Here is a 14,244-nt window from a genome sequence, read left to right on the forward strand (position 1 = left end):
GCCTGCCTCAGGAGGAGTGGAGCTGGGGGACGCCTGCCTCAGGAGGAGTGGAGCTGGGGTTAGGCCTGCCTCAGGAGGAGTGGAGCTGGGTATAGGCCTGCCTCAGGAGGAGTGGAGCTGGGGGAGGCCTGCCTCAGGAGGAGTGGAGCTGGGGATAGGCCTGCCTCAGGAGGAGTGGAGCTGGGGGAGGCCTGCCTCAGGAGGAGTGGAGCTGGGGATAGTCCTGCCTCAGGAGGAGTGGAGCTGGGGATAGGCCTGCCTCAGGAGGAGTGGAGCTGGGGATAGGCCTGCCTCAGGAGGAGTGGAGCTGGGGGAGGCCTGCCTCAGGAGGAGGAGTGGAGCCAATTCATGTTGGAAGCATATGGAATATATCTGGCGTGTCCTCTGTAATATCCATGTTGAGTGGCCAGCCCCCATCAGTGCACTGTTTTATTCAAGTTGAGTGTCAGCCAGGGGGGAAAGTAAGGCGGCACGGTCTGGTACGGCGTCCCGGCAAAATAAATAGTGGGGGTATGTTGTATAGGTGAAGAGTGAGCCTATCACAATTAATACAACATGACATAGGCTATGACACCATTCATTACCATTACTGCATGTCAGCCGCATGGAAAATGACTGAAATGATTGGAAACCAGGTGCTCTACGCTCCAAATTGCGTTGTAGTTTGAGGAGAACACTTACATTTTGTGAAGGCGGAGGTGAGGGTTCAGGCTACAAGTGTAGGCCTAATGACAATCACAGAATATTTTTACAATACACATTGTTTTTTAGCAACTGTCTCTTTCCATGCATCACATTAAAGGTGCACGGTGCACTGTTGGGTATTTTGTGAGTGAACAAATGTGCGTGGGTAGCCTACAGGAGTGCCTTTGTTAAGTGATTGTTTGACATCCAGATGAAATCATCATGACTGGTTGTGTTTAGGCCACATTAAAAGGCATAGGTGGTGTGTCCATAAGGCTAGGGGAAGCTAAGCTGTCCCGAAAGTAAATAGAATTATATTGCCAAAATTATATAGCCTAATTAGCTGTCCAGTCTATACAGAAATAAATACAATCATTCAAAATAGGCTACAACACCAGAAAGCATGAGGATCATTAGCTTACATTAGTTTTTTTTGCTGAGGATTGTTTTAAATCACATAAACTACAGTCGGAAGGCCCAACAATTTGTGCAGCGCACGGCAAATAACAAATAGATGAATGTTGAGTTGTGACTGTCAGTGAAAAGCAGACACCCAGCCAGGGATATCACAGTATTTCAAAATACAATCGATGAAATACTATTTGGAAACCAAATGGCTATTGCTGTAAAGAGACGACAATGAAAAGACTCCAATCTGTCTTTTAGTTATTTTAACTTCATTGAGCGAACAGTAGCCTATCTCATTGGTACCAGCAGAGAACATCGGCCACATCCCCAGTGAGAGGCTATCCTGTAATTTTTGTAGCAGGCCTATTTTTTTAAATGCATGCGCGCACTTGGGTGTCCAGTACCGGTAAGAAATGACATCTACTTTCACCTCTGGTGTCAGCCAAGGTCTGGCACCATAATAATATCCTTAGCAGAAGTAAGCCTAGTAGTTTCTGTTTGCTTGTTTTTGCCTCATTACTGTAAAGTGTGTTGAGACCCACGCCACGTGAAACTAGTTTCGAACTTGATTGACAGCAGTTCCTCCTCCAGTGGACAATAACACCGACAGCTAAACATACAACTCTGACTGAACTTGTTGTTGCTCTGCAACGGTCATAGGGGGGAGGAGAGAGGAGAAACAGAAATATGTAATCATCCAACCAAGCCTCTCAACCGCTGTCTCTTTTCCTGATACTATCTGGAATACTGATGGATATCACCTTATCAACTTATCCGCTGCATCTGTCCAGAGAAAGAGCTGTTGCCAAACACATTAAAGCATTATCTCAGTCTGGTTGACCTTTAGTTTCCCTGTTCTCTTCAGTTTAATTAATTGGTATACTTAGTGAGAGAGAAAGAGAGACAGAGACAGAGAGAAAGAGAAAGAGAGAGAAACAGAGAGAGAGAGAGAAACAGAGAAACAGAGAGAAACAGATAGACAAAGAGAGAGAGAGAGAGAGAGAGAGAGAGAGAGAAAGACAGAGAGAAAGACAGAGAGAGAGCGAAACACAGAGAGAGAATATTTGACCACTGTGTCTGACCCAAACTTAAGGAAAGCTTTGACTTTGTACAAACTCAGTGAGCATAGCCTTGCTATTGAGAAAGGCCGCCGTACGCAGACATGGCTCTCAAGAGAAGACAGGTTATGTGCACACTGCCCACAAAATGAGGTGGAAACTAAGCTGCACTTCCTAACATCCTGCCAAATGTATGACCATATTAGAGACACATATTTCCCTCAGATTACACAGACCCACAAAGATTTCGAAAACAAATCCAATTTTGATAAACTCCCATATCTACTGGGTGAAATACCACAGTGTGCCACCACAACAGCAAGATGTGTGACCTGTTGCCACAATAAAATGGCAACCAGTTAAGAGCAAACACCATTGTAAATACAACCCATATTTATGTTTATTTATTTTCCCTTTTGTACTTTAACTATTTGCACATCGTTACAACACTGTATATAGACAAATGTCTTTATTATTTTGGAACTTTTGTGAGTGTAATGTTTACTGTTAATTTTTTTTATTGTATAATTCACTTTTGTTTATTATCTTTTTCACTTGCTTTGGCAAAGTAAAATATGTTTCCCATGCCAATAAATCCCTTTGAATTGAATTGAAATGAGAGAGAGAGAGAGACACACAGGGGAACGTGGGAGAAGGGACGGAGGCTATTTGGGTTGTCTATACCTGCATTCTAGGACCTGAGGAGCAAGAGCAGACATGTAAGGGAGGGTTTAGAAAAAGAATGGGAAGAGGAGATGAGCTCCCACATGCAGCTGTCCCTCTGACTCATAGGCAGACAGACAGACCCCCTGGCCTCAGCCTGCTTATTCACCATTATGTTATTACTCATACATACATGTATACAAACACAGAGCAATAATAACACATATCAGGGAGAATTCCTGTCCTTGATATTAGGGTAATGTCATAAATCACTTATTTTATGTCATCTCATTCTGTTGGGATGTTTGAACCCTAAAGCAATGACAACAACTTATCAGAAGTGCTGGTATTCTGCAACTCTGCAACCAAGAGTCAGTATTCACCCACCCTCTCAGAATGTTTGGTGCCAACAAGTGAAATGTCACTTGGTCAAACTAAGACCCATGTCTATAAAACCCGCACAAGCCCCGGTAACAATCAATACTTTTCATAGCGAAAGTTTCCATTTGAAGAACAAGGCGTTTGTTCATTTTTGTTGACATCACTTTATAGCTGGAAAATGTAACTTTCTCATCCACAACAGATGAGACAACAAATCCATGGCAACAGAGACGGCTAGTGGATGCGGGGTAGGAATGGGGTTGGTGTATACTGCTACAATGTACAGCTGGAGTTAGAGTGGGGGAGTTGGCGGGGGAGGAGGTGGAGGCTGCTTACCTTGTGCTCGGTAGTCTTCTTCTCCAGACAGTACTGCTGTGCATATTGACAGGAGCAAGAGGAGGGTTCTCCTACAGGGAAAAAACAACACAGTCAAAGAAAATGGGAAACCAAACCAATACGGGATATTCTTGATTTGAGTCAATGGATCCAAGTCAGTGATCCCATTAATCATAAAGAAACAAATGAGAAAATAAACATTCTCTATCATAAAGTGGTAACACATATAAGAAGCTCTATGTCTTCCCTGAAGACCAAACTATTTATTTATCAAACTATTTATCATATTCATTCATTATAAGGGGTCAATTCAGAAATTGTCTTAATGCACAATCGTCTACAGTACAGTCACGAGCACTGGGAAGCAGTGTCCAACACACAAGAATCAGACTGTATACGTCGTAAATCAACTACTACAACTACAGATGCATACTAAATGTTTCATCCAACTGGCAACCACATTAGTGTTCTGTCACAGCTAACCTAACGTAGGAGGCATAAAATAAATGCGTGAGTGTTATTTATTTATTTCTGGTCAAACTGTCAAACTTCTCTTCCACACTGTTCAACCAATACAGTAAATGTGGAGGAGCAGTTAAGATGTCGCCTTGTTAACGTCCGAAAGCGGAAGTCATGTCACAGGCTCTCTTTCCATTTCCCCTGAAAACCGGACGCATCCGATTGTTTTCCACCCCCGCTGAGGGAGTGTCACAGCTGATATACTCTGAGCTGTGGTCCCTCTGGCTCCTAGCAGGTTTGGGTGGATGGTTGGGGGGGGGGGGTTCACCAGAAAATAGCGATGACAAATAGGGGGTCTGGTCTATACCACCGAGACACCACTTGTTTTCCTGGCTAGGGAGAAGGGCTACTCTGTCACTGCCAAACCCCCACCATACCCCTCCTCCTGCCTCTACACACATGGACAGGGGGTTCCATTGGAGAACAAACAGTAGTCCCACAAGGGGGATTCCCACTGACTGACCCCACCTCTAGAGGGCACTGCCCACCACAAACTGCTCTGCGTCAACCCTAACTGCATGGAGAGACATACTGAGTTTACAAACTGTTGATGGGCAGAGATTCACTCATGTCCTACTGTAAACAACATCACAGGATTATACCACTCATATCCCATATTCCTTTGTAGTATCACCTTAAAAATGTCAGGCACATCCATCTCTACTGTAGTATGGGTGGCAGCAACACATAAGCCTAGGTAAGATAGGGGAGTTTACCATTCACATTCCAAATAACGTGATATCACTTCAAACATATGTTGAAGGATTCTTTCTAGTCTCACCTCTTATAGAACTTTCAATCATTCTGCTTCTCTATGCTGGAGACAATATATTCATGGCTAGAGGTGATTCTCCATGATGGAGACAATATATAAATGGCTGGAGGTGATTCTCCATGCTAGAGACAATATATAAATGGCTGAAGGTGATTCTCCATGATGGAGACAATATATAAATGGCTGAAGATGATTCTCCATGATGGAGACAATATATAAATGGCTGAAGATGATTCTCCATGATGGAGACAATATATAAATGGCTGAAGATGATTCTCCATGCTAGAGACAATATATAAATGGCTGAAGGTGATTCTCCATGATGGAGACAATATATACAAGGCTGAAGATGATTCTCCATGCTAGAGACAATATATAAATGGCTGAAGATGATTCTCCATGATGGAGACAATATATACATGGCTGAAGATGATTCTCCATGCTAGAGACAATATATAAATGGCTGAAGATGATTCTCCATGATGGAGACAATATATAAATGGCTGAAGGTGATTCTCCATGATGGAGACAATATATACATGGCTGAAAATGATTATCCATGCTAGAGACAATATATAAATGGCTGAAGGTGATTCTCCATGATGGAGACAATATATACATGGCTGAAAATGATTATCCATGCTAGAGACAATATATAAATGGCTGAAGGTGATTCTCCATGATGGAGACAATATATACATGGCTGAAAATGATTATCCATGCTAGAGACAATATATAAATGCCTGAAGATGATTCTCCATGCTAGAGACAATATATAAATGGCTGAAGATGATTCTCCATGATGGAGACAATATATAAATGGCTGAAGGTGATTCTCCATGATGGAGACAATATATACATGGCTGAAAATGATTATCCATGCTAGAGACAATATATAAACGGCTGAAGATGATTCCCCATGATGGAGACAATATATACATGGCTGAAGATGATTCTCCATGATGGAGACAATATATAAATGGCTGAAGATGATTCTCCATGATGGAGACAATATATAAATGGCTGAAGATGATTCTCCATGATGGAGACAATATATAAATGGCTGAAGATGATTCTCCATGATGGAGACAATATATAAATGGCTGAAGATGATTCTCCATGATGGAGACAATATATAAATGGCTGAAGATGATTCTCCATGCTAGAGACAATATATAAATGGCTGAAGATGATTCTCCATGATGGAGACAATATATAAATGGCTGAAGATGATTCCCCATGATGGAGACAATATATAAATGGCTGAAGGTATTTCTCCATGCTAGAGACAATATATAAATGGCTGAAGGTATTTCTCCATGCTAGAGACAATATATAAATGGCTGAAGGTATTTATCCATGCTAGAGACAATATATAAATGGCTGAAGGTATTTCTCCATGCTAGAGACAATATATAAATGGCTGAAGGTATTTCTCCATGCTAGAGACAATATATAAATGGCTGAAGGTATTTCTCCATGCTAGAGACAATATATAAATGGCTGAAGGTATTTCTCCATGCTAGAGACAATATATAAATGGCTGAAGGTATTTCTCCATGCTAGAGACAATATATAAATGGCTGAAGGTATTTCTCCATGCTAGAGACAATATATAAATGGCTGAAGGTATTTCTCCATGCTAGAGACAATATATAAATGGCTGAAGGTATTTCTCCATGCTAGAGACAATATATACAGGAGGTGCAGACTAATACAGTACAACCCTTCAGGCAGTAACTATATATTGGACACACTTACATAATAATAATAACATTGAGAATTAATGAGACAGAGAGATGAAGTGTGCATTCTGACCAGACCGAATCAATCAGATTGACAAGAAGTACTGCATGTATAATCATAGCTGTCATGGAAAGCGTAGAAAAGATGCCTTTGGCAGTCCGTTCATATTGATGAGAGTAGTGTTCTAACAAAATGAGAATGGTGCCAATTCGAAGAACCTGAGGATGTTTCACCTGAGCACATTTTCATTTTATTTAACTAGGAACAAATTATTTATTATTTTCTATTTTCTTATTTTCTATGATGGTCTAGGAACAGTGGGTTAACTGCCTTGTTCAGGGACAGAACAACAGATTTTTATCTTGTCAGCTCGGGGATTCAATCTTGCAACCATCTGGTTACTAGTCCAATGCTCTAACCACTAGGCTACCTGCCGCCCCATTAAGCAATGACATGGGTGAACGTCAAAGAGCTATCAATCTTAAAGCAAACAAACTAATGTCACTAGTGCTCATAATATGACAGTCTGGAATGGTAATCTGAGCTGGTGGAGAGCATCCTCATATTCATTATGACAGTCTGGTATGGTAATCTGAGCTGGTGGAGAGCATCCTCATATTCATTATGACAGTCTGGTATGGTAATCTGAGCTGGTGGAGAGCATCCTCATATTCATTATGACAGTCTGGTATGGTAATCTGAGCTGGTGGAGAGCATCCTCATATTCATTATGACAGTCTGGTATGGTAATCTGAGCTGGTGGAGAGCATCCTCATATTCATTATGACAGTCTGGTATGGTAATCTGAGCTGGTGGAGAGCATCCTCATATTCATTATGACAGTCTGGTATGGTAATCTGAGCTGGTGGAGAGCATCCTCATATTCATTATGACAGTCTGGTATGGTAATCTGAGCTGGTGTAGAGCATCCTCATATTCATTATGACAGTCTGGTATGGTAATCTGAGCGTGAGGAGCAAAAGAAAACTGACCAGAATAGTAAACACAGCCAGCAAAGTAATTGGTCAACCACAGGCACATTTGAGCAGTCTGTTCCGCAAGGCAAACAAAAAGAAGGCCCTGGCTGTCATTGGCAACCTCTCACACCCTCTCTACACCCTCAGTTCGAGAGGCTTTCCTCTGGCCGGCGCTTCAGAATTCCCATGGCCAAGAAGAACGTGTTCAACATTAATTTGTTCCTTGTGCTTTTGGATTACTAAATGCAAAGTAAATTGTGTACTTATCTATCCAGTGCAGTTGGGACAGTGGTTGTTTGTGAGTGAATGTATTAATGTCATCTATGTTGTTAGTATACTGTATGAAACATGATGGACTGACTGGTTAAAATGTGTATGATGTGAGAATGTATGTATATGTGATCCTTTTAATGGAAGCTGATGCCAAATAAAAGTTTCCATCCTGGAAGGACAATAACGTTTTATTCTATTCGATTCTATAACACAGCAGAACTGGGTTCAAATGCTATTTGAAATCTTTCAAATACATTGAGCGTTTGCTCTAGCTTGCCTGGAGTGCCAGATGGGCAGGGTTTGTCGTTTTGGTCCATAAAACCACGCAAGCTCAATCAGGCACATACAGTATGAAGTACTTAAAATTATTTTCAAAACTGTTTGAATCCAAGACTGCAACACGGTCAGTAACTTCAAGGGATAGCGAGCAACAATGACATACAGCAGCATACAGCCAGCTCTCTCCTCTCCTGCTGTGTGGCCTCTTTCTGATAGACAAAATAAGGTAAGGGGATATGGTGGTTAGGTATAAGTATAGGGGGTATACAACAGAAAGGGTTTAGCAGCTTGTGTGTGGCCCTGGTTGTTAGATAGAGTGACAGACGGAGGCAGACTTTTTTTCCCAGAGAGAGTGAGAGAGAGAGAATAAGAGAGAGAGAGCGAGAGAAGGAGAAAGAGACAGAGAGAGACAGAGAGAGACAGACAAAGACAGACAGAGACAGAGAGAGGGGTTAGAGAGAGAGAGAGAGAGAGAGAGAGAGAGAGGGAGGGGGAGAGAGGGAGAGAGAACGAGAAGGAACACCTGCTCCCCATCGAGATACTGGTGTGAGATTCCAAAGCTGGAAATACAGACATATAACCCCCCCCCCCCCCCCACACTCCAGGAAGGGGAAAACATATAGGCTATATGAATACAATGATTCATATGTAGGTGGATAAAACTGTCATTTATAAGGCCTTAGTAGAGTCGCTGGTTCAGCTTAAAATCTTGGTGGGTTTACGCGTGGAAAAGTGGACTATATACTGTTTATAACACTTACATCCACAATTAGAGAGCCAACGGCAATGCGAGGTAGATTCTGACAACCTTGTCTCTGTCTCGGTCTCCGGTAGGGCTATTTAAAGCCTCATACACACAGCTCCCTGGCTCCAAAACAGACCTGGCTCCTGGGTTCACTACACTACACCTAATGATGACATCAGACAACACAACGTGTCACATAGTGGGAATTGTGAGAATTTGCCTTAATTGTTTTGCCAGTTTAGTTAAATTTAGCATGGACCAGGTTGAGTGTTTAAACTACTAAAAGCTTGAAGGGTGCCTGGGGGTCAATTCAATTTCAATTCAGGAAGTAAACTGAACTGAATGAATTTAAATGGAATTAACATCAACCCTGGATTTCCGTATAAAACTTAGAGGTAAATCCCTGTCTCTGTGACAAGAGGACTCTCAGACAGACATGCCTGCTGCCTTCCGTCCCAGTGGTTTATGGGAACGACTGCTGAAAGCAGAACAAAGCTCCCCAAACACTGCTGTGTTGATCCAGGGAAATGCCACTATGTGAGGAGTGAGTGCCATGTCAAGACTATAAATAATCTGCTGCAGTCTGTCCAGTGTCCAGGACACAGAAAGGTCTCCATTTGCACCCTGAATAGGCTTCCAAAATGGGACCCTATGCCCTATATAGTGCACTTTCTTTGACCAGGGGCCACAGGTATTAGTGGACTATATATGGAATAGGGAGCCATTTCAGGCACAACCTCTTCGGCCAAGGGGGCAGTATTTTGAGGTTTGGATGACAAGCATGTCCAAAGTAAACAGCCTGTTACTCAGGCGCAGAAGCTAGGATATGCAGATGCATGGTAGTATTGGATAGAAAACACTCCAAAACTGTTAAAATAATGTCTGTGAGTATAACATAACTGATATGGCAGGCGAAAACCTGAGGAAAATCCATCCAGGAAGTGGGATTGTTTTGATGTGAGTGGTTTTCCATTGAAAGCCTATCAACCATATAAGGGGTTAGGACCCAGATTGCAGTTCCTATGGCTTCCACTAGATGTCAACAGTCTTTAGACATGGTTTCAGGCTTGTTTTCTGAAAAATTAAGAAGAATGAGACCTTTTGGTAAGTGGACTATAGAATCATGCAGTACTGGTTTACGAGCGTGACCGTGTGCGCGCTCTTTGTTGTTTTTCCGTTCTATTGAATACGCTATTGTCCGATTGAAATATTATCGATTATTTAGATAATTGACAACCTGAGGATTAATTATAAACATCGTTTGACATGTTTCGACGAACTTTACCGGTACTATTAGGATGTATTTGTCTGCATGTTTTGACCGCCTTGGAGCCAGTGGATTACTGAACAAAACGTGCCAACAAAACTGAGTTTTTGGGATATAAAGAGGGACTTTATCAAACAAAATGACCATTTATTGTGCAGCTTGGACCCTTGTGATTGCAACCAGATGAAGATCTTCAAAGGTAAATGATTCATTTTAGCGCTATTTCTGACTTTTGTGACTCCTCTACTTGGTTCGAAAATGTTTGTATGCTTTTATAAGCGGGGCGATGTCCTCAGATAATCGCATGGTATGCTTTCGCCGTAAAGCCTTTTTGAAATCTGACAAAGTGGCTGGATTAACAAGAAGTTAGGCTTTTAACTGATGTATAACACTTGTATTTTCATGAATGTTTATTATTACTATTTCTGTCATTTGAATTTGGCGCTCTGCAATTTCACCGGATGTTGTCGAGGTGGGTCGCATTCTTCCCACCTTGGCGTCAGCATTCTTCCCACCAGAAACAGTTCTGAAGAGTCTGTGCATATATTATGACAACATTTTGTGATGTTTTAGTTCGTTTTGGACTTCGTTAAGTTTTTTGGGGGGTTGTTCGAGGACACACATTTTTTTCTTAAGGCAAGCTGAAGTCTGTAGCCGAAGTCTACGCCCCTTCACCCATGATAGGTCAATAGTTGGGATTCTGATTTTGTTAGCAGCTACATTTACGGTACAGTGTTACTATTTACATGGCTAATTGGCAAGCCACTTAATGAATCAATTAGTTGCAACAAACCATGCAAGGCTGTTGATCCTCCATAACAACTCCAACGACATGTTCCCTCCCATAAGCTATACTGAACTCAACTCTGGTGTGAATATGTTGAATGCAATGGCCCTTGTACAACGAACACGTCTTTGACTAAATATAGTCCTACAACACAAGGAAAGGCATTGATAGATCATGGGGAAATACTACCCTAAATACAACGACACAAAGCTAAATCTTTGGTATATGGAAAGTACACCTAAATCATGCAGAATAAACACAAAGGGCACAAAGATTACTGTCCATCATTAACACATTATAACAAAGCAAGACACAGACCATGTGAACCAGCAAAACAACAACATATGTTTCAGTCAGTTTTCCACTGACCTTTGACCTGGAAGCATTTTATGGACCTGTGGCCTGAGATGCCTCCTCTATAATAGACACGACTGACACTTTGGCAGCTATATGGTCTGTCTCTCTGCTCAGTAGCTCTGTTCAGATGTCAACATAGAGTAGAGCAGAGTAGAGGTAGTTACTAATCTAACATACAACACAAGGGAAAGGGGAGATTGGGTTTTATCGCTGAGGCTGGGACATGTATTTCCACTTGTATGTCAAAACATCCAAGACAGTGAAAGTAGCCAGCCATGTGAGCATAACACCAGGGTAGGCTACATTCCTTGATTAGCTAGCTATATGCTAATAAGCGTTCAGAAATTCTCTGAATGAAATTAATAAGAGATAAATGAGAAATGAATGTGCGAGTTCCTCAGTAATATCTGTGTTCTGTTTCTGCATGTTCCTCTCTGAGTGTCAAACCGCCACATCGTTCTCCAACATGAATGAGTTATTGATCTGGGGCCAATATCTGTTCCTCTTGGCAACCTCCCACCTCTAACACCTGTATCCAGATTATGACTTCATTACATAGGCATTGGATTGATAAATCAGATCCAAATAGCCATCAGCACTTGAGCTAGCAGATAAACACTTTCCAAGTCCCGAGGCTCATTATTCTATCACACATTGCTATTCCACTATTGCCTGCTTAACCTTATTGGGACAAGCTGAGCCAAACCAAGCTGAGCTATACTGGGCTGGCCTGGTTACGCATCCACTGTATTTGCTGGAACCATGCTGCAAAGGACAATGTAAAAATGAAATATCAGTTCATTTCAGGTCAGCCCTATTATTGTAAACCAGGCATCTGTCTCTGTGTGGTTCCAATACAAAGGGTAAGCTAAGTAGTAACACTATAGCTTCACTCAGAATTGGTCACAGAGTCAAGAGTTCATTGCACACACATGTAAAGATTGACTTAGCCCACAAGACAACTAGCAGACAAAGGGCTGTGAGTAAACTTCCTGTCGGAGGGTACACTGCAGATGTGGGGAGGGCTTTTCCTGTCGGAGGGTACACTGCAGATGTGGGGAGGGCTAAACACACACACTCACTCACACAGACAGGCCAAAAGTCCTACCAGACACTGATTACCCAACAAGGGATCATTTTACATGAAGCTGCCTGCCTTTATACCAGGTAGCTACTGACTTGACATCTGTTTTGGTAACCATGATGTTATTGCTCAGCTACATACAGTACTACAGATGACGTACATGAATTGAAGACAGAAAAATTGCCAAATTCAGATTAGTTATTATCGTGTACATACTATGTAGTGGTAACATGTTATTATACACACACAACAAAAAACATTATTACATGGTACTATATATGTGTCACTTTATGTTAAAAGTGTATTTTCCAACCAAATGGGATAGACATTAGCCGTCCACAGCCCCATTTGAGGGAAGCTGATTACCAAAGAGGAGTCATGTTAAAAGTGGTTCAACGCTGTGTAGGTTGTTTCACATGACCTGACCCACATGGTGTAACTTAGATACCTGTGATTCAAACTGAATTCCTACACTGCTCTATCGTTCTCTGCATACTTCAGTCTGAGACTGCTGTCATTGAAGTTGTTTGTGGTGTCGTCAAAATGAGGGGTGTTGTACAAGACAAAGTCTGGGAGGTACTCAGATCCAGAATCACTGCGGAGAAGAAACTAAAGTCTGTGGGTGTGGCATAACATTCGGCAGGAGCAAAGAGTCTGGGTAACCAGGCAAGTAACTTGATTCTTCTCAGGTCCATTCATTCACACTCAGACTTCACTTCTCCCACCACAGACACTGTGTAGTGGACATCTATGGCAGGGTATTCACCACAGACACTGTGTAGTGGCCGTCTATGACAGGGTATTCACCACAGACACTGTAGTGGCCGTTTATCGTAGGGTATTCACCCCAGACACTGTTTAGTGGCCGTCTATGGCAGGGTATTCACCACAGACACTGTCTAATGGCCGTCAATGGCAGGGTATTCACCACAGACACTGTTTAGTGGCTGTCTATGGCAGGGTATTCACCCAAGACACTGTTTAGTGGCCGTCTACGGCAGGGTATTCACCACAGACACTGTAGAAGCCGTCCATGGCAGGGTATTCACCACAGACACTGTCTAGCGGCCGTCTATGGCAGGGTATTCACCACATACACTGTTTATTGGCTGTCTATGGCAGGGTATTCACCCCAGACACAGTGTAATGGCCGTCTATGACAGGGTATTCACCACAGACACTATAGTGACCGTTTATGGCAGGGTATTCACCCCAGACACTGTTTAGTGGCCGTCTATGGCAGTGTATTCACCACAGACACTCTAGTGGCCTTTTATGGCAGGGTATTCACCCCAGACACTGTTTAGTGGCCGTCTATGGCAGGGTATTCACAACAGACACTGTAATGGCCGTTTATGGCAGGGTATTCACCACAGACACTGTAGTGGCCGTTTATGGCAGGGTATTCACCCCAGACACTGTTTAGTGGCCGTCTATGGCAGGGTATTCACCACAGACACTCTAGTGGCCATTTAATGCAGTGTATTCACCACAACTGTGTCGTGTATTCACCACAGGCAAGACATGGAACTCGTAACCAGGACAATACAAAAACTGGCTATTGACAATAACAAAAGCGTAATATTCAATGGTGGTTATATCTTCCTCCAAGAGAGCGGTAGCAACTGTGTAATTTTCAGGCCGTCTGTCAAGTCTATGAGAGAGTTAAGCTAGTATTCCAGGCACACAAACCACTGGCTGGCTTCAGAGTCAACCACACACATAACAGTGAGTGATTGTCAAGCTAGGAACTCTCCTCTCTCCTCAGGAACCACCACTCTGCTCTCACTGCATGTCACTGCACCAGTGAAGCATACACTAACTCCTCTCAGTGAAAATCAAAGCAATCTTCTGTTATATACACACATCGATTACATTTCCTGGTCTACTCCATAATGGTCCCAG

At 42.4% G+C, this 14,244-nt stretch overlaps 1 protein-coding gene across 2 annotated transcripts in view; it reads right to left on the minus strand.

Moving 5' to 3' along the window:
• The window catches only part of LOC115158706 (collagen alpha-1(XXIV) chain-like), a 75,496-nt gene that overhangs the window by 58,892 nt on the left and 2,360 nt on the right, over window positions 1-14,244 (minus strand). For both annotated transcript variants that reach the window (XR_003868709.1, XM_029707932.1), the window contains exon 2: window positions 3,531-3,601. Coding sequence is in view for 1 of the 2 variants with exons in the window: in XM_029707932.1 (XP_029563792.1) it covers window positions 3,531-3,601 (71 nt within the window). In the remaining variant the exon portion in view is untranslated. The remainder of the gene's footprint in view (window positions 1-3,530; window positions 3,602-14,244) is intronic.

This window comes from Salmo trutta, chromosome 22, assembly GCF_901001165.1.
Source record: "Salmo trutta chromosome 22, fSalTru1.1, whole genome shotgun sequence".
Taxonomy (NCBI): Eukaryota; Metazoa; Chordata; class Actinopteri; order Salmoniformes; family Salmonidae; genus Salmo; species Salmo trutta.